General features: G+C 47.4%; 1 protein-coding gene across 2 annotated transcripts in view; it reads right to left on the minus strand.

Moving 5' to 3' along the window:
• The window catches only part of ARNT2 (aryl-hydrocarbon receptor nuclear translocator 2), a 173,591-nt gene that overhangs the window by 26,064 nt on the left and 126,454 nt on the right, over nucleotides 1-21,073 (minus strand). For both annotated transcript variants that reach the window (XM_011983693.1, XM_011983694.1), the window contains 3 exons: nucleotides 13,817-13,968; nucleotides 2,767-2,839; nucleotides 1,882-2,005 (listed from right to left, as the gene is read on the minus strand). In XM_011983693.1, the coding sequence (XP_011839083.1) occupies nucleotides 1,882-2,005; nucleotides 2,767-2,839; nucleotides 13,817-13,968 (349 nt within the window). The remainder of the gene's footprint in view (nucleotides 1-1,881; nucleotides 2,006-2,766; nucleotides 2,840-13,816; nucleotides 13,969-21,073) is intronic.

The following is a 21,073-nucleotide window of genomic DNA, read 5'->3' on the forward strand; positions in this document are numbered from 1 at the left end:
CGCCGCCACCGCCACCTTCCTAAGTCTTCTGGTATTTAATATCTTGGGGAAGGCTAACAAAAGATTTCTCTTTGTAGGTAAGGTAATTTTTTTAATCTCAACATTTGCAGGATTTTTTCTTCCTTTCTTCAAATTTAAAAAAGTAAATACAACAGATCATGTGTAGGTGTGAGTTTCTTTGAAATTTTTGTTTAGTATTCATTGAGCTCTTTCACTTGGAAAACCTAAGTTTTTGTATTTTGGGAAAATTCATGTTTCTTTCTAATTCACTGACTTGGATTTCTGCAATATTAGCCTGTTTTGTACTGATCCATTTTATTAAACATCACTCTCCCCACCTCAATAACTCATTTTCAGACATGCAGGATGGCCTGGAATCACCTAGAGAAGAGATACTGAAGATTCTCTGAACCTTCTCCTCTTTATCAGAAAAATTCATTTCCAAAGGAGGACATTTGTTCTCATTCCTTCCCTTGGACCCTTCCCCCCTCTTCTTTTTTCTTGTCTGTCTTTTTTTTTTTTCTGTTTTGTTAACTTTATGGAAAAGTGTCTATGTTTGGATATCTCTGGGACGCTGTGGGTCTCTGGTCAAATATTTCAGGCTTATCTGGAGAGAAAAAAACCTTTTAGATGTGCTGTTGTCTCTTCTTACTGGATGAAATTATATTTCTCTAGAAAAGTCGAGGAAATACTGATGTGGGTGGGTGGCCATGGGAACCAAGAGCCGGGAGCTCCCCTGTTGTGCTGAGGGGTCTGGTTTTTGTTGTGTGTTGACAATGGGTCTTGGTGCTGCACTGGCATCTGCTGCCCTAATGGGAGGCAGCTCCAGCACCCGGAGGCTCTGACTTTCCACCAACATGCTGGCATCAGGAGGGCTGAGGTGTGCTCCCTCACCACCTTCCATGGGCCTGTCTGTCCTCGCCTCGGGCCTCACTGTCTTCAGCTTGTTAGCCCCAAGGGGACAGGATTGGGCTTCTCGTCCAGTGACGGAGTTCCCCATGTTTCCTCTTCACAAGCCAACTGGTTTCTCCCTTCAACTCATCCTGACTCCGTTGTATCTTGTGAAAATTCCTTGACCACATGAAAATAGAATCCTTTTTCTGATTTTGGAACCAACAAAGATCTTTCCAAATTTTGTATTTGGTTAGTCTCAGTGATAATCTGAGTGGGAGGGCAAGGCAGCTGGACTTGCTGGCCCCATGCGATGCCTTAAGTTATAACCGCACCACCTCCTCTAACGGCAGTGCTGACATAGGTAGACAGCCTAATGGCCACCACAGAGGATTAATCACATGAACTCTACGCAACTGACAAAAAAAGATTGTCTAATAATCTGGAAATACGTTCATAATAAACTGTCATGTGAAAAAAACTAAGCTACTGTGAGCTCAATTTCATGCAAAAAAAGAATATATGTGTGTAGAAAAAGAGAAAAAACATACTTTAAAAAGTTAAACATGGTTACATCCAGGTGGTAGGATAGAGGATCATTTTTGTTTTTCTTTTTTACTGCGTATTTTGATGTTAAAATGTGGTCCTCTGTGTGTTAGGAATTGAATTTCAACTTTTTACAGAGACATGTCTTTGGCTTAATAAAACTAAACAGCACAATGGAACAATAGAGCTCATTTGTTCCAACTCCTCAAATTTTAATGATGGGATGCCAGGTCCCAGGTTGGTTACCCTGGATAACTGGTATATAACAGGCAAGGCCAGGAGTAGAGAGAATCCATTCCAACTCGTGTATTTTTATACCCTGCAATGGTTACTCTAAACTCACCTTCCGTGGCCCCCTCTTACTAACAGTAGCTGTCGGTAGATGGCCTGAAAGCAACTGTAAACCCCACACTCTCAAAACCTCAGTGCCATTTGGAAACTTACATGCACTGATTCCTGCAAACATTTCAGCAAACCGAGGATCTCTTTCCTGGGAGAAGATTGCATCCGCCTTTTCCACGGACTTCCCAGCCTCATGAACACCGGCTGGTAGGTTGGGGACGGGGACCTGTTTGCACATTAAATAAAACACAAGGGCAACTCATGCGTAAGGCACAGAGTGTGTGTCCCCAGGAACCACCAGCTCTCCTTCATCAGAGCCCCCTCCCTCTGGAATCACTGGCATTTGGGGCTGGAACATTTTATCAGGTGGGAAGCTTTTCTATATGTGAAAGCCAAGAACAGCCGGTGAGGGGGTTGGGGGCAGTGAACTGAAGGTCACAGGAAGGATAACAGAGTCACACTGATTACTTTCTTAGAGCGAGAAATGAACAACAATCAACTTACTCTAAATATCAGGAAAAGTGGACATCATGTGGAGATAGGAGAAGGAAAGGAGACAGAGCCAGTGAAGAGGGAGGCTCAGAGCATGACAGGAAGAGGCACATTGAGGAAGAATGGGACACAGGCGGTGGCAGGGAAATGGCCAAGAAGCCAGGGGGCCCAAGGGGATCAGAAGCTGCTCTTGTTGGTCTCTGAGTATACTCATACTAGAGTTCACGCATGGTCCTCAGAAATGTCCTTCAGCCCTTGGGTTGACTATGGCCCCTGGTTCTTCACCTGGTACTCACACATTCTTCATGGCTGAGTTCTGTAGGGAGGAGTGACAGCAGCAGATCCCCAGGGGACCTGTAGGTCTGCTCTTTCCATTGTAGTGTGTGGATGGGGCAATCCTTTGGGCTGAGGGGCTCAAGCTCAGGGCTGAATTGAGTCCCCAGTCCATTGGGCTGGAGACAATTCCAACAGGGAAAGGGTTTTCCAGAAACTCACCTGGGATAAGTCGTATGACGACAATCCATCTCTCTGGTGCACTTCTAATTCCGCCTGCTGTTGCTGAAGTTGCCTGTGAAACAAGAAGACAACAAAGAGGGTCATGAAGAACAGAAGGGATGACAATAGGGCTAAGCCAGGACTTTTCCCATACCTCAGAGGCAGGGTGGGTGATACCCAATGGATCTCTACATTGTTTTCCATTTCTAATTATTTTATTTTATTTTTAATGCACTAAATCAAGACTCCAGACATTGCACTTCATGTTTAGGCTACCACACTCAACTATTTAAGAAATCAATTTTGATGTGTGACTTCATTTTATGCAGGGTCAAAAGATACAACAGAACAAATATTTTAAGGCAAATTCAGAAAAGCAGTTGGGTTTAATGCCGAATGAAGCAGTTGGCTTCAGCTAACACTTAGCCATAAATGGGCGGGTGTTTACATTATCTCATCCAATCCTCACACTATGCTTTCACAGTGGTTATTCTACCCTCATGTTAAAATTAAGAAACTGAAGTTCAAAGAGGTTAAGTGGTTGTCAAGGTCAGCCAACTGGCAAGTGGCTATGACAGAACAGAGCCAGGGTCTGACCTGACACTTCTGACTCCAAGGGACTTTGCTGCCTGCTCCATTTGGGGAAGAAAAAGACTTGCTGGAGGAAATGGCGGCTTTAAGTTTAAAAACTGGGTTGTCTTCAAGAGAAAGTGAACTCTATAGCTCAGAGCCTAAAAATGGGGCAAATGACCGGATCCTCTTCAATTGTAAATATCATTAAGGAGGACAGGCAAAAAATTATTAGTGGTACTATGCAATTCAAATTACTAACAGACATTACTCCCAGCCCAGCAATCAATTTAAAGCATATGAACAGACAATTCAAGCAAAATAAATAAATAAATAAATAAAAGGACAAATATACATGTACTGTATATACATATAATAACATATATATAATAGATATAATAAGCAAGCTAGGGAAACATTTTGCCATTAAAATAATCAAAATAAATGTAAATTAAAACACCTTTGAAGTATAATTTTTCAACTGCTAAGTCAATAAAAATATGTTTCACATGGTGGCTTTGCATTGAAACTACCACGGTCACACGGTGTTGGGGAAGTGTGCATGGCATGACCTTTTCGGAAAACTATGGTGACACGGATGAGGGACTGTGGACTTGCTCACACTTTCACACTCTCCCAGGTGGTCATCCTGCTGCTGGTCTGTAGTAAGGAAATTATTCAGTGGAAGGAAGTAAGAGCTACCCATGCAAAGTTGGCTGTAATCAGGAATGACTTTGTGAATCCTGCATATTAATTTCCTGAGTGACTATTCCATAGCACTGACAGCAACCACTGTGAAGACCGTCTGGAAACACAGGAAGGTATGATGAAAGGTGTGGAAAAGTTCAAGTGCAGCACAATATATTATGCACGCTGCAAATATGGCCACAAACATTATGTGGGTGAGCAAAATTTAACACCAAGAAAAACAATCTCTCAAGTGTCTGCATTAATTAGGAAGGTTATGTATGGATTTCCATTGTTTACTTCCACTGTCTATTTTGAAACAAGAAGGATCACAGTGGGTCTCCTCTGACATGTTCATGGTCCCACTTTTATCACCCATGGCTGTGTCCTGGACCGGGTGGTGGGGAACCCCCTGGAGGAACTGCAGACAGGCCACCTCCCTTCATCTGGGTCTGGGATGCAGGGAGGGCTGGCTAGATATTCTGTGGATAGGAAGCGAGGGGAGGGTGGGAGAGGAAGCCTTTGTTATCTAGGATGAGGAAGTGGCTGGTGGGGAGGGGCAGGTGTGGAAGGTGCTCCAGCTTCCTGGGGAGGAACCACCAGGAATGCATGGCTAGAACGCTGTAACAAAACTGTAAACAAACTGTAACAAAAGCTCTAACAAAATTGTAACTGTCAGCAAAAGCACAGGCTTGGTGAGAATGTGGAGGCCCCCGCCCAGGAAGAGGTGGTGTGTTTGGCGACTGTGGAAGGAAGGCAGGGGTAATACCTGCACCCACCCCTGTGCATTTGCCCCGGCCCCCTGCTAGATGCCTGCATTCATCCCAACTCACCTTAGGCTCACAGTCACCTTGGAAGTGGATTTTCTGTTTTTCTAATTCCCTTTCCGCATGTGGAAACTGAGGCCCAGAGATGCTAGAGGTTTGCAGAAAATAGATGGCACCCTCAAAAGGGATGATTAAAGAAGGTTTAGGGAAGGGGCTACTTAACAGGTATGGCCATAAACGTACAGGTGTTTACATTATCTCATCCAACACCCACACTAAGCTTTCAGAGTGGTTACTTTACCCTCAAGTTAAAGTTAAGAAACTGAAGTTTAAAGAGGTTAAGTGGTTGTCAAGGTTGGCCAATTGGTAAGTGGCTATCACAGAATAGAGCCAAGGACTGATCTGATACTTCTGATTTCAAGGTGCTTTGCTGTCTGCCCCATTTGGGAAAGAAAAAGCTTTCACAGATGTTATACTAGGATGGTGAAGAGCCCCTAGGCTAGCAACAACAGGAAGCCATCATCATCCCTAAGGCCAAAGGGACAGAAGGAGTGAGCAGCTATCAGACCTGTGAGAGCTGTGGTGAGCAAGGCTGCCTAATACCTTTTCCTCTTCCACTCTTGTTCCTTTGTCTCCAGTCAGTCCCTCCACTGGCCAAACTTAACCAGGACAGACATCAAGGGATCCCATTTGGCCCTTTCCACAATGGTTAACTTCAATCTTCCTCCCAGGCAAACAGGCAAGGCAGAGGGTGCCCCAATTGTGTGTGGTAGAAACACAACCACCAGGCTGGTAAGTGGTGAAGACTGAGCAAGACTAGATTTTCTCATTCCAAGTGTAGGCTGTTTGGATTACATAAAAGATGCATTGCTATTTGCTGACTCCTCTCAGCTCCTAAGAAGCAAATGCACACAAGTGATCTGGTCCACAGCTCCTCTGATAACAGCAACGCCCGGTACATCATTTCTTTTGACAGGCAACTGGTCAGTCTCTGTTTGACTTTCTCTGCTAGAGAGCTCACTACGTTTTGGGGCAGCTTGCTCCATTTGCAGACAGAAATACTTATAAAAAGCATGACCCCTAAAGAGCCCAAATGCACCTCCCTATAACTTTCATCTGGGGAACAACTTCTGCCCCTGGAGAAACATAAAATAAGTTGGGTTCTGTTTCTAAACTCTTTTTCTCAGCATTACAAAAGATGTATGATCTCAACACCACTTCCTCCTCTGGCCATGCCTTCTGTGCTGATGGCCCTGGTGTGTGTGTGTCCCCACCATAAAGGAAGGTCTCCTCGATGGGAACCCCAGCTGGAGGACCTGGTGAACATTCTGTTTCGAGTCCAGCCCAGAGGAGTCATTCATTCAGTGAACCGTACGGAACTCTATTGCCAGGCACTGGGGCAGACCGATGACTCAGAACCCACAAGATCCCTGCCCTCATGGAACTGACAGTCTCCAGGGAAAGACACACGTGGGCAAGCAATTACAGTGTGGTGAGTTAAGATGATGCCTCAGGATGAACAAGATTCTATCCAAGGGTACAGTCTGCCTCCTAATGTCAGTGTGGGAACCCAGATAAAAGGAAAAGGATAAAAGCAGAAGCACGTGATCTCCCACCAGGCAGTCTCAGCCCATGCTTGTTAGACTAGCAAAGTGGGAGCACCAGAAATAATTTTCCAAACAAATTGGTATTCCAGAAATTGAAAAAGGAATCAATATTCAATAGAAAAAAAAGCATTCCTTTCTATACCTCCTTATTCTTACTTTATGACTTTTGTTTTGTTTTGCTTTGATTCACATCTTGGGGGCACCACCACCTTCCACTGAATGTAGGGCTGATGGCCAGTATTTTGTCAACATTTTCACATCTCTTCAGTATCTTCCCATTTCAGAGATAAAGCAACTGAGATGTAACGATGAAAGTGTAGATGTAAGTGTCCAGGGTGTGAACTAAGTGTCCAGAGTAACACGGTTAGAATGTAAATGATGCATCCAGGGTGACATGGCTAGAATGTAATTGATGTGTAAAGGATGCATCCGGGTGACATGGCAAGAATATGGAACACATAGGACTCAAACCCAAGTCTGTCTGGCTGGAGACCTTGCACAGTTTTTCCTCTGTCCTAAGCTGCTGCCCTAGCCCAAGAGACATACCCATGGCTATAACATGGACAGTTATTCCACGTCTCCCATTCCAGTACTTTGGGCATCTTGAGCCATAGGAAAGAGAAAAATCTGTTCCTTGGGACTTTGGTGGGGTTGAAGCAGTAAACTCCCCATGATGGCAGCAATCCATGAACCATTTTCTACCCCTTTCCCAGAGCCCTACCTTCAACCCACAAACATTTTCCAGGAAATGACAACCACTCCTACCTGCAACTCAGGCTGTGCCCAGCCCAGGCCCAGAATCTCGGAGACAGGATAGGATCACTGTGTGGAGTTGTGTAGCTGTGCCGCAGGTGCCTGGCCAAGGGGCAAAGTGGGGCACAAACCCAGCCCTCTCCATTCACACACCTTGGTGCAGGTCTGTGTTTGGGGAGGGCCCATGTTTCTAATGTGCATAAAGGCCATGATAAGGGGTCTTGGTATTAGGCTGGGGGGTTGCTTTCAGTTCTGTTCCTCTTTGGGCTCCTAGACCAGAAAAAGGTCCTTTCACTGGGAAGCAGAAAATCAGGTCACAGGTATGGCTGGCAAATCCCCAGGACCCTAACCACTCTGGCTCTGTGGTCGGAACATCAGCATCTCCATCCCACAACCTTTGGGTTTCTGCTTCCATAGCTGAGCATGTGTGGAAGACAAAGTGCTGACCTGCAGGCTGCCCCATCCTGAGAAGAGCCCTGGGGAGTTTTCTCAGACATTTCACAGCAATGGTATAAAAATAAACCTTGGTGTGCTTGCAAATTCCAGAGAAGGAGAAAGCAGGGCTGCTCAGGAGAAAACTGACTGACAGCACATGCGAGGGAAGTGGGTTCCTACCACAGCCAGTGCTGCCCTCCATTAGCTGGGCTACAATGGCTGAGGAGTAGAAAGTGAATGCTTCAAGCCCGGCCTCCTGTCGGCGAGGTGCAGGAGGCTGGGCAGATGCTGTCAATTTTCCCTCATGCTCCCTGGACAGGGGTTTTTACTCAGCCTAAGTGAGTAAGAAGGCATGAAGTGGGCATTCCGAGGTCACTGGAATCATGTCCCTGGGAGTAACTGGAAGCACGCTGGGAGGAGTCTGGGGATGGAGGCTAATAATATCCATCCTGGTTGAGCACCATCTGCATGTCTATTGTGAAGCACTCGAAATGCTTGTTACAGGGTTTGGAATTGATTTGATCAGGGCCAGAGAGCAGCATGGTCCAGTCATGCATGTGTGTGCATATGTGTGTGTGTGCACACGTGTGTGTGTTAGAGCTCGCTTCCTGGCCATGTGGATTGGCTCAGCAGGGGCCTGATGGAAGGCAGGGGAGGTGGTCAGTAAGACCGATGATTGTGATGGGGCAAAGGCCTCAACCAAGGCAGTGCCAAAGAGGTAGAGAAGGAGATGCGCTAGAGAGAATCCCAGTTGGAACCAGGGACTCTGGTTCTGTGCCAGGTTGCCTGTTGAGGTGAATGAGAGGGAGGGATCCAGGATAGCTCCCAGATCTAGGGTTTGGTGACTGGGTGTTTCAGGCCCTTACTGCCTCTATGCTCTGCAGAGAACAGGAATGCAGCCTTTCCTTTGACTTCTTTTGTACCCACCCCTATGCTCCACCACCTGCCTAGGACCAACCAGGTGGCCACTGCTAAGCATGACAAAGGAGACATGATGGTCGGTCGGCTCAAGAGAGACTCAATCATGATTCTGGGCATGGTGGGGTTTTAAAAACACATGCACACACACACACACACACACACACGAGCCAACAGGTGTGGTTATGACAACATTGGAACAATGCTGTGACAGGAAAGAGGACTCGGCCTGAACAGACGCAAAGAGATAACTTCAGATCACTTCCCTAAAAAGATGTCAGAAATGAAGAAAGCACAGCAGCTAGGTTGTGCCCAAGTAAAAACACTGAAATGACTCAAGCTAAGAAACAGCCCCAAAAGAGTGTTGGCCCCCAATGCCAAGGCACGTTTCAAAGCTGTGGTGTGTGACCAGTATGTTAAATCAGTCTGGGTTTTTCTGGACTTCATTCCATATTTGATGGAACAGGAGAAAATGCAAGGGTGTTGAAGAAGTCTTCTTTGTAGTAACTTTACACAAATGTTTGACATTAAACACTCAATTTCTCCAGGAAGTTTCTTTTGGATGCTTTTGACTGAAAGCAACCAAGCTTGCAAATTGCCCACACTTCACCCTCGCCATCCCCTTCCATCAGCACAGAGCATTTAAGGATCTTTTCATAACAAGTCTGCCTACTGCTGGCAAAGTCTCGCCTCCCAAATTCAAAAAAGAGCTAGCCAGTTCACATTCATGGTTGTCACTGCCCTCTACCGTCCACAGTAAACTTTTTCAACCAACTTCACCAATGCAGGACCTTTCAGTTCAGAGACACAGACTGAGGATTCCGGTGTAACTATGTCCTGAGGGGGCATCCTGATCCATGTAACCTCACAAACTGCAACAGCGACTTTCCAGAGGAACTACGTAGGCCAAACCCTATACAAGATGGCTTTTCTGTTTTCTCAGTGCTGCCTGACTTTCAGGAAAAGAAAGCAAAACCTCAGCCCCAAGGGTGGTTTTCACAGGGGGATATTTACTTTTCTTGCAAGCCCCACTGCAGTGCTACCTCCTGGGGATGCTTTCTCCGAGGCCCCGAGAGGAAGTATTTATTCTCTGCCCCCACTGCATTTTACCTGTCCCTCCCGTCTGCCCCTTCTTACGTTCTCCATGTTACTGGAGCTCAAGTCTTAGCTTGGAGTGGCTGGAACAAGGGGCCATGACAGGAGGTGTGAGCCTGGGATAAAGCTGTGGCTTGAACAGATGCTAAGCAGATCCAGGCTGGCATTTAAAGCTATGGCTTGAACAGATGCTAAGCAGATCCAGGCTAGCATTTTCCTCCTCCTCTCCCTTTGGGGCTCCCACCGCCCTGCACCTGGCTCCTTCAGGTCAGTGGGCACACGCTGTTACCCTGTCTCAAGAGCTCCTGAAAGGCCCGTGCTCAGCACCCTCCATAATACACCTGTTGAACAAAGAAAGCACCATGGAATCCTGAGCCCTGCTTACTTTTACTCCTGTTTCTCAAGCGTCCCTATTTTCTTCAAGGCTGGGCCACATATGAGCCTGGCACTGGTGGTACCTCTCTGCTTCCTGAGTAAAGAAGAACCACCCTTTTCCCATGTTGGGAGAAGTGAGACAATAAAACATCCTTAATTTGGCCAAGCTAACTGAGTTTCACCAGATAAAATCAGAATGGAAAATAGTAAAATAGTATTATCTTTTTGCATACCTGGAACTGTGATTTAGTACATTTGTTCCTGCTCTACTTACAACCAAGAAAGTCTTGACTAGAAGGTAAAGGTAAAAAAAGAATCAGAGCATCAAGTCAGCCAAGGGTGACATTAAGAAAGAGGAGCTGGTCGGACAAAGTCTGGGGAGAATGACCAGTGAGAATAGGTTATTTCATGTGGGTTATCAGAGGCTTCTGCGAAAACAATTTCAACACCTTCAGGGCTAAAGCAAGGCTGTAAGGGGCTAAGAACAGATGAATGGTGAAGAAGGAGGTGCCCACAGACACGTCTGGCAGGGCCAGGTGGGAGGGGAGCTTTGGTGGGTTGGCCTGACAGGGATTCTCCAAGATCAGGAAGTCAGGTGTCTATGTGAAGGCCCGAGAAGGAGCCAACAAGGAGGATGAGACAAGAAGGGAGGGTCATGGGAGTCCAGGGGCGTGCAGGGAGATGAAGAAGGTGCAGGGTTTGGCCCTGGAAGGAGGAGTCTTTGCCCCTGCTAGGAGTCGGAAATGGAGGAGGAGGGCATTGAGATAGATACACTCATGAACAGGAAGAGAATCACCAGGAGGGTCCTGGTGTCTCTGGTTGTTGGAAGGCAAGGTGATCTGCTCGGAGTTAGAGGAAGAATGCATTTAGGAGAGCAAACATAATCTAGGGCTGCAGGCAAGAACTGGCCCAAGAAACTGCCAAGTCGCTGCAAAGGGTGGCAGGGTTGCGTTGCTGCTGCTGCTGCTGACAATCACAGTGATAGCTACTGCAGACCACATTTACCGGGGCCGACTCAGCCTGCTATCATAGTAGAGTGCTTCATATGCAGTAGCTCCATGCAGAATCTGCAGAATAATTCTACGATTCTGGGCCAGTAGTTCTGTCATTCTCCCCATTTTACAGATGAAGCAACTGAGGCTTAGAAAGAGTAGGTGACTTGCCCAGTTGGGAGCTGGGGTTGGAATCCAAGTCATCATCTAATTAAACTAAAGAGCTTCTGCACAGAAAAACAAACAAACACAACAACAACAAAACTATCACTAGAGTAAACAGACAACCTACAGAATGGGAGAAAATATTTGCCAACTATGCATTTGACAAAGAAATAATATCCAGAATCCACAAGGAATTTAAACTAATCACTAGAAAATAAACAAACCCCATTAAAAAGTGGGCAAAGGGCATGAACAAGATACTTCTCAAAAGAAGACATAGAAGCAGCCAACAAACAGACGAAAAAAATACTCATTGCTAATCACCAGAGAAATGCAAATCAAAACCACAATGAGATACCATCTCACACCAGTTACAATGGCTATTATTAAAAAGTCAAAAAATAACAGATGTTGGCGAGGTTGCAGAGAAAAGAGAATGCTTACACACTGATGATGGGAATGTAAATTAGTTCAGCCATGTGGAAAGCAGTCTGGAGATTTCTCAAGGAACTAAAAACAGAATTACCAGTCAATCCAGCAATCCCATTACTGCATTACTGGGTACATACTCAAAGGAAAATAAATTGTTCTACCAAAAAGACGCTTGGACTTGCAGGTTCACTGCAACACTATTCATAATAGCAAAGACAAAGGAATAAACCCAGGTGCCCATCAATGGTGGGCTGAATAAAGAAAACGTGGGCTGGGCACGGTGGCTCACACCTGTAATCCCAGCACTTTGGGAGGCCAAGGCAGGCAGATTGCCTGATTCCAGGAGTTTGAGACCAGCCTGGGCAACGTGGCAAAACCCCATCTCTGCTAAAAATACAAGAAATCAGCTGGGCATGGTGGTGCATGCCTGTAGTCCCAGCTACTCGGGAGGCTGATGTGGGAGAATCACCTGAGCTCAGGAAGTTAAGGCTGCAATGAGCCCAGATAGTGCCACTGCACTCCAGCCTAGGTGATGGAGTGAGATTCTGTTTCAAAAAAAAAAAAAGAAGAAGAAGAAGAAAATGTGGTATATAAATGCCACAAAATATGTAGCCATTAAAAAGAACAAAACCATGTCCTTTGCAGCAACATGGATGCAGCTGGAATCCATTATCCTGAGTAAATTAATGCTGAATCAAAAAACCAAATACCACGTGTTCTCACCTGTAAGAGGGAACTAAACATTGGGTCCTCACAGACATAAAGATGGGAATGATACACACTGGGGGGACTACTAGAGAGGGAGGGTGAGAGGGAGGCAAGGGTTGAAAAACCACCTATTGGGAACGATGTTCACTCCTTGGGTGATGGATTCAACTGAAGTCCAAGCCTCAGCATCATGCAATATATCCACGTAACAAACCTGCATATGTACCCCCTGAATCTAAAATTAAAAACAAATTCCAGGTCATTGGCCCCCTGAGAGGTCTTGCATGGACTCATCTGTCCAGCTCTGTGACTTCTGGCCCAGGAGCAGGGTAGAGGCTGAGGACTCAGAGGGTGGTGTTGCCTAGAAAGAAGGTTACTTTGTGGGGCCCAGATGGGAACTCCCAAATCCGAGGGGCTCAGGGACGGCAACAGAGGGCAGAGCCAGGCAAGTTCTGAGAGTGCCAGTAGGCGGTGGTGACCACCTGGAGGCTTCAGAATTCCGGGGAGGCCACCGAGAAGGGATGTCAGCAGATGAGGAAGAGGACGTGGTAGGGTTGGAAACAGGTCCCCCAACCGAGTGCTGAACCAGGGAAAATGGTGGATGCTGGTGCCACTGACTATGATGGCGAGACATGGGGACAGTTTTCCAGATGCCAACCTCATCTCACACCCTTGCATGCTACAGTCCTCCTGACACACTGGCCATGGCTTCCACATGCTTGCATTTGCTTGGACATCCTTTTGTCCAAATGTCTTTGTGTTGGTTCCTTGGCCTTGTATATCCTTGAGATTAAATGCAGAGGAGGTATGACCTGTTCAAGGTCATGCTCACTGTGCTGGAAGTTGAACCCAGTGTCTGGCCTGTAGCTTGACCTCCTTTAATCTTTACAGCAACCTTATGAGGGAGGTGAAGAGAGGAAGTGACTTGTTCAAGGTTGCACAGCCAGGAAGTGGTGGGGTCAAGGTCTACTAACATGCATGGGACATAGGAGTGGTGACTCCAGCAGAGATCTTGGGATCCTCGGGCCCTGGGCAGGGAGGAATGCTTCCATGGCTGGGCAGCAGGGAAGTCATGTGTCCTTGAGGTGCCTACACCCAGGCCACCTGTCCCATTCTCTAGAGCTGTCAAGAGGCTCAGCCTCACTTCGTCCACCCCCGGCTGCAGCAGGACCAAGAAACCAGGCACAAGCAGCTGCTGCAACAGGGAGCAACACGGGACGGCCCAGCAGAGCTCCATTTGGCTGGGTTCCATGCTCAGGGGGAAGAAAAGAGGAACAGAAACTGGAGCACCTTGCACTGAAGGGAAGGGAGTATCATGATCATCACTCATTCTTTTGTTTCTCACAAATCAGGAGGGAAATGAGAAGGAGGAACATGGGAGAGAGACAGTGATGGGGACCTACAGTCTCCTCTGTTCTTAATCCTGCAGGGATTTCCAGCTGCAGGGAGAGCCGGCAGGGAGAAAAGAGCTCCAAATAAAATTGCCAGCTCTGGACCCAAGCAAGCGCATGTGGATTCCAGGAGAGGGAAACAGTGGAGTACATACTTGACGTTGGTGTTGGTGCAGATGATGTACTCAATCTCATCAGAATAGGGATTCTGGAATGTGAAGCTGCTGGTGCGGATCAACATCCACTCCCGGTTCTTGGTGCGAAATCGATACATGACCGACAGTACTTGGCCTTTCAGCTTAACCACCTGAGAAAACATTTGGAGAAGGAAGTCAGCAGGAGGAAGGATGGTGCCAAACGGGAGGAGGGAGAGGCTGCAGGCAGTGGGGTTGTGGCGGGGGACAGCAGGATCTCAGAATAGGGGCATTGTGGCTAAAAGACAGTAAGAGAGGGAGAGCAGTTTTGCAATGGGAACTCCTCCGCCTACCTCCTGGTGAAACGGGGTGCTGCATTTGGGTCATTCTGTAACCACGGTATGAGAAAGCAACCATTCAATGCCTGCTTTATAGTAGGACTTTTAATTTAGCTTTTACAAATCAGATCATGAAAACTCTGCAAGCCAGAGCGTTTTTCTTTTTGCCTTGGTTGCTAGGATACTCTGGGTTTGGTGCTCTCCACTCACCCTCAAGTTATCTCACTCAGGTATGTAGCTACATTGTATTCACAGATTTATTTCTTGCTACCACAACATACAAGATGCTTAACCTCTGCTTAACATTGTAAAATGGAATCAATAGACTCTCTGATAGGAGACATAATGAAATGATCACTTTCTATGGATTATTTATTTATTTATAAGTTTCTATGTATTACACTTTGATGTTGTAATATGATCTCAAATGTATTGCTTCAGAAATAGCCTCACGAGTTTGGTAAGATGAGTTTTCTTATTTACAGCTGATAATACTGAGACTCAGGGAAATTAAATAAGTCATCCAAGATCAGATAACTTTGGTAGAAAAGCTGGGACAGGAAGCAAGATCTTACTTCCAAATCACAATATTGTCCCTCTGGCTACACAGATCTCCCCTTTGTTCTATTGAAAATATGCTCCAGCCTGGCCATCATGGCGAAACCCCGTCTCTACTAAAAATACGAAAACTAGCCATGCCCCATGCCTGTAATTCCAGCTACCTGGGAGGCTGAGGCATGAGAATCGCTTGAACCCAGGAGGCAGAAGTTACAGTGAGCAGACATCATGCCACTGCTGGCCCCCGCCACAACCCCACTGCCTGCACTCTCCTTATCCAAGGGGGCTACAATCCAAAACCTCCAGTGGATGCCTGGAATTGTGAATAGTACCAAACCCTATAGATGCTATGCTGTTTCCTACATATACATACCTATGATAAAGTTTACAAATTAGAAACAGTAAGAGATTAACAACAACTCATAATAAAATAGAACAATTATACCAATATGCCAGCATCACTATTCTTGCACTTGTTGGGTAGCAAACGCAGTGTGGAAACACTGGCCAAAGGGAGGAATCACGTCCCAAGCTGGACAGAGTGGGAAGGCACAACATTTCATCATGCTACTCAGAACAGCACACAATGTAAAAACTGATGAGTTATTTCTGGAATTTTCCATTTAATATTTTTGGACTGTGGTTGACTGCTGGTAACTGAAATTGTTGAAAGCATCACAGCAGGTAAGGGGGGGCTGCTGTGCACATCACAGGCACATGCAGCAAACCAGACACCGGAATACACATGCATACGTGCAGAAGGTAGCATTCGGGTGCGCTTCTCATGGTTGAAGCACAAATGGAAGAAGGGATATAAATGACTGGTGGGACTAGGCCTGGGTGTGATTACACCCCCTAGGACAAAATATGGCGAGCAGGAGTTCTCCCCTCCACAGGCATGTGCAGACCCCAGATCAGGGCTGGCAAATCTCTGGGCCATGGCAGTCGGGCTTGCTGACTGAGAGATCACAATGTGACCGCAGATTAGAATGGGGACTTGGTCCCTGCGATCAGGGAAGGCCTGATTCACCCATTCCTCACACCCACCACACTTGTGGTCTATTCTTCGGTGGTGTCTGTCGTCTTGGCCAGACTGCACTCAGCATGGGGACAGGGACATCTTGGTCACCTGTGTCTACTCCAAGTCTATCCTCAAGCCCTACAAGGAGCAGGCTCTCAGAGCACACTTCCCACAGGGACTCAATGGTGTGCTGGCCCCACAGCTGGGGATAGCCATCCCTCTTCCACACTGTCCCCGGGGGAAGCCAGACAAGATCTGGGCCTGCGGATGTCAGGTAAAGCTCCCTGGTGGGAAATCCCTGAGTGATAAATAAACGAAACCAAGAGCTCTGGGAGGGTGGGCAGCTGTCCCAGACACCACAGGGGAGGAGGCTGAGCTGTGCAGTAGGTAAGGCCGGGCATGTCTGCGGCTCCAACAGCAACCTGGCTCTTTCCTCGTGGGGCTGGAGGTCAAGGCCATGTGCCTCTCAGGTCAGCATCCAAGGGGGACTTCTCTGTGTCTGCTCCAAAAACAGGGGACATAGGGAGTCACTGTCCACATTTTGAAACCCACATCTTCTGCAGTCTGAGGAAGCACAGGAAGGGTGGTCCCTTTTTGTTTGTTTGTTTCTTCTAACTAGAATGCCTGAGATAGTGTGAAATTTGTTAGCTCCACGCAACTAGCACACAGAAGGCACCACCTTAGGAGCTGTGTAAAGGGAAGCTCAGCCTTAGGAGCTGTGGAAAGAGAACAGAAGAAGGGAGCCGGCAGCTCTGCACCCTCCTGGCTCCAAGTTATAGGCTAAGCACCTTACACATGTTGTCTCAAGCAGTCCTCACAACAGCATTTTGTGAACCTGGAAACTGAGCCTCAAAGGAGTTGAATACCTTGCCTAAAGCCTTATGACCTTAAGCCTAGATCTACCTGTCTCCAAAGCCCTTTACATAAATTCCTATTGCCAATACACATTCTCTGTCCCCAAAGAGCCTCTCAGCCAGCAGGTGAAGGATCAGTGTGTAGATAACTGTAACCCAGAGAGAGTATGCTTGATGCCACTACAGAAACACAGATGAAATGCCATGGGGTTACCAGGAGGGTGAGGAGAGATGGCCTGCGGTCAGGATCTGAAGACGGCTCCTGGAGAGAAATGGGGTTTCTCTCCAGTTGGAAGAGGGTAAAGTGTTGGCAAGTGAAGATGTGTGGGGAGGGCTCTCCTGGCAGAAGGTACAGCATGGGTAAATGTTGGGAGGCTGGGAAATCTGACATGTGATGGGGGATTGGCTATGCATGGTACAGGTGACATGGCCCAGGCCCTCAGACCAGGGCGATGCACGTGGCTGTGCTTAACCCAGGTGCAATGCAGGAGATGGCCAAGGCCAAGCATAAAACCTGGCTTAGCCTGGCTCTTCATGGAAACAGCCCCCTTCATCATCTTCCTCATCATGGAAGGTGCCTGAGCGGAAAGGAGGCAGGCGAGATGGCAGCCTGCTTTCACTTTCACGGAGTTCAGCTCTTTTTGACTTATAGGTAAACTGTGCTCGGAGAGGGAAACCAAGAGCAGACGCAAGTTTCCTGGTCCCCCGGCTGGCTCCCTGTCACCCCCTCAAACTCAAATTCCTCACAAACAATCATGTTCTAAGGGCCTCCTGTCCAGACTATTCAAGTACTTTTGTTTAAATCCAGAGTTCAAGAGCTGGCTCTTAGCTGACTTAGCCACCTCCCTGCTTCTGCGAGAAGAAGCCACTTCCCTTTATCAACATTTGACCCCCACCTCAGCTATCAGTGGGGAGACCAAAGAACACAAGCACGGGGCCAAGGCACGGTGTGCTCCAGCATGTCCCTGCAGCTGCTTGGCCGCTGCCCACTGTGCCCTGTGGCGGGGGCTGGGGCTGGGGCTGGGGCTGGGGCTGCCGGCATTGCTGTCTCGGCCTCCCCTCCTGCTGGAGGAATGTGGTGGCTGCTCTCTGAGTGAGAATTACTTAAGCTGGGTATCAGGGTGGGATCAGATGTTAAATTCCTTCTTCGTCTTTTCAAAACCCCCCGGGTTCTGACAGTGTCAGCAGTCTGAAGCCTTGGGTGTGCTGTTGGATGGAGAGGCCTGTGTGTGGGGTGGGGTGTCGTGATTGGATGCATTGGAGGCAGGCAGGCCTGGGTTCTGCGACCTGGGGCAGGCAACTGCACCTCCCAGTGTCTACTGTGAAAAAAATGAGGAAGACAACACTTACTGTGTAGGTTTGAGGATTACATAAGATAATGAAACGGGTCTGGCCAGTTACTGGGCACAGAATGGAGGCCCCCATCACTGTTAAAGCTCCATTTCCATTAACCCAGAAAAATGAAGCACACCCAACCCAAACCTGACTATGCTAAATGATGCAAAGTTTATCATAATTTCCACATAGTTAGCAAACATATGGCACAAAAAGGCATCCTCTTACAATGTTTAACCATTCCAATTCCACATTTTTCCAAAATGAAAACCAACTGCTATGGGTTTTGATCCATTTAGATTGCTTTGTTAAGAGCCACCCTTGTACAGGGCTCTACACTCAGTGGTGAAGATGAGGATCAAATGCACAGATGAAGGCTGGGCACAGTGGCTCATGCCTGTAATCCTAGCCCTTTGGGAGGCCAAGGCAGGCGGATCACTTGGGGTCAGGAGTTTGAGACCAGCCTGGCCAACATGGTGAAACCCAACCTCCACTAAAAATACAAAACCTAGCCAGGCATGATGGCACATGCCTATAATCTCGGCTACTCGGGAGGCTGAGGGGCACGTGTATCACTTGAACCCAGAAGGTGGAGGTTGCAGTGAGCTGAGATTGTGCCACTGCACTCCAGCCTGGGCGACAGAGTAAGACCCTATCTCAAAAAAAACCAAAAATAATAATAATAATAATAAAAAAGCACAGACGTAATGAAGTCTGCCCATAGGGAGGTCAGGTTCTGGTAAGGAAGACAAAAAAATAATCCCCAAAACAAGCCAATGGACAAATAAATAAAACTGAAATAGTTGCTGTGAAGGAAAACAAGGGACTTAGAAGGAGGCTGGGGTGACTTTCCTAGGTAGGGTGACCACTGAGGGCATCCCTGAGACAACATGAGTGGAAAGCTGAAGGATAAGATGTCAGTCACGTGAAGAGTGAAGGAAAGGCATTCCCTCAGGGGAACAGCACGTGCAAAGGCCCTGAGGTGGGGAAAAGCATGTTCAATGAACCAGAAGGTGGCCAGCGTAACTCAGGAGTAGTGTCCACATGAGGATGAGATGGGGCCAGGTATATAGATAGCATGAAGCTATGAAAAGGAGCTTGGATTTGATTCTAAATGCCCTGTTGGCAGCTTTTAAATAAAGATGTGGCAAAACCTAATTTATGTCTTCAGAATGGCTTGGAGTAAAGTAAGAGTAAAAGCAGAGAGACCAGCAAGAAAATGACTGCAATGGTCAGAATGGGAGATGGGGTGACCTGGTTCAGGGGGGTAGGAAAGAAGACAGAAACGAGGGGCTGAGTGTATGGAGTGGGACTGAGGGAAGAGCTGAGGATGTTTCTTGGTTTCTGGCCTGGGCAAACAGGTGGATGGTGACGTGAGGAGAACTGAGGGCTGGGAAAGGAGAATCAGGCATTCTGCATTTCAGGGCTGTGGGGCACTGATGTGGCAGTGTGGCATAGCAGCTGGTTGTTACATAGGTGTTTAGCCCAGTACCCAATAGTTATATTTCCCTCCTCCCACTGTCTACCCTCAAGTAGACCCCAGTGGGCTACTACCCCAGTGGGGTAAAAGCAAGTGTGGAGCAGGATGGACAGTCTGGGCTGGAGTCGTCCCATGGGTAGGATTATCCAGGGAGACATCACAGGGAGGAGAGAAGGCAGCCAAGGGGTGAGCCCTGGGGCATCATCCATCATGGCTTGTAGAAGAAGGCAGAAGAGGAGAAACCAGCAGAGGAGGCCAGAAATGGGAAGAAAGCCAGGAGTGGGTGATGTTCTGAAAGGAACGAGCAGAGTGTGCAGGAAGGAGCGGGGGTTAAGAGTTCTATCCACATATGTGGCATAAATTTGGAGTCCTATGTCTATTTGTGCAAACATAGCAATGCCTTCAATAGGAAGGTTCGGCGGTCAGAGAGGACCCACTCTTAGATACTTGAAAGGCAGAATGTCAGGCACATGTTTTCTCAGAGGCGTGACAAACTATTATTCCCTCTTGAAAAGTAACTCAAGGACCTCTTTCCTTGAATAGAACACTGCCTGCTCTATTCTTTCCTAGGGCTGAAGCAAGACATGAGAGCCCTGTGGAGAGAGGAGGTGTGTTCTCTCTCTCACCTCAGCTGAACCTGGGCTCAGGAAGCCGCAACTCCTCCATGTGAATCCTGGTTCTCTCATTCATCGCCTGTGTGGCAGGGAGGTGCTTTTAGGTCACCAAGCCTCACTACACTCACCTGTAACATGAAGATGATGATGCCTACCTCCTCCGACTACTGTGCAGATTCAATAGTGCATGGGACAAGGTTTCCCATATGTTTGGCACACAGTAGGTGCTCAATACACAGCAGCTAACAGCCACGATGTGCATGACACTGTTACTAGGGTGACCACCCTCTCGGGCTCCCAGGTCACCCTAAATCCCTCTCTCCTCACTACGTCTATCCAAAGCATCGGCACTCGTCAAACAACTGTCTCCTCAAGTTGCCCCCTATTTTAAATTCCCACTGCCCCTGCCCACATTCTGGCCACATCACCTCTTACTTGGACAATTTTAAAAGCCTCTTGTCTTTGTTTCCAGTTATTTCCCCATCTGTGTCTTCTGCATACCCGGGCTACTAAAGTGGTTTTTTGAAACACTGCTCTGCATAAAATCCTCAAAGTCATCCTCGCTTACCTTTCTTTTTACTTTATGTATGTATGTATGTATGTATGTATGTATGCATGCATGTATGTATTTATTTGAGACAGAGTCTTGCTCTTGTTGCCCAGGCTGGAGTACAATGGCACAATCTTGGCTCACTGCAACCTCTGCCTCCCGGGTTCAAGTGATTCTCTTGCCTCAGTCTCCAGAGTAGCTGGGATTACAGGCACCTGCCCCCACACCTGGCTAATTTTTGTATTTTTAGTAGAGACGGAGTTTTGCCATGTTGGCCAGGCTGGTCTCGAACTCCTGACCTCATGATCGGCCCACCTTGGCCTCCCAAAGTGCTGGGATTATGGGTGTGAGCCACCCCGCCCGGTCGCTTACCTTTTTATTGGCTGATTGATTGATTGATTGAGACAGAGTCTCACTCTGTTACCCAGACCGAAGTGCAGTGGTGCAATCTTCGTGCACTGCAACCTCTACCTCCCAGGTTCAAGCTATTTGCCTGCCTCCCAAGTAGCTGGGACTACAGGTGCGTGT

Source organism: Mandrillus leucophaeus, unplaced genomic scaffold, assembly GCF_000951045.1.
Source record: "Mandrillus leucophaeus isolate KB7577 unplaced genomic scaffold, Mleu.le_1.0 Scaffold254, whole genome shotgun sequence".
Classification (NCBI taxonomy): Eukaryota; Metazoa; Chordata; class Mammalia; order Primates; family Cercopithecidae; genus Mandrillus; species Mandrillus leucophaeus.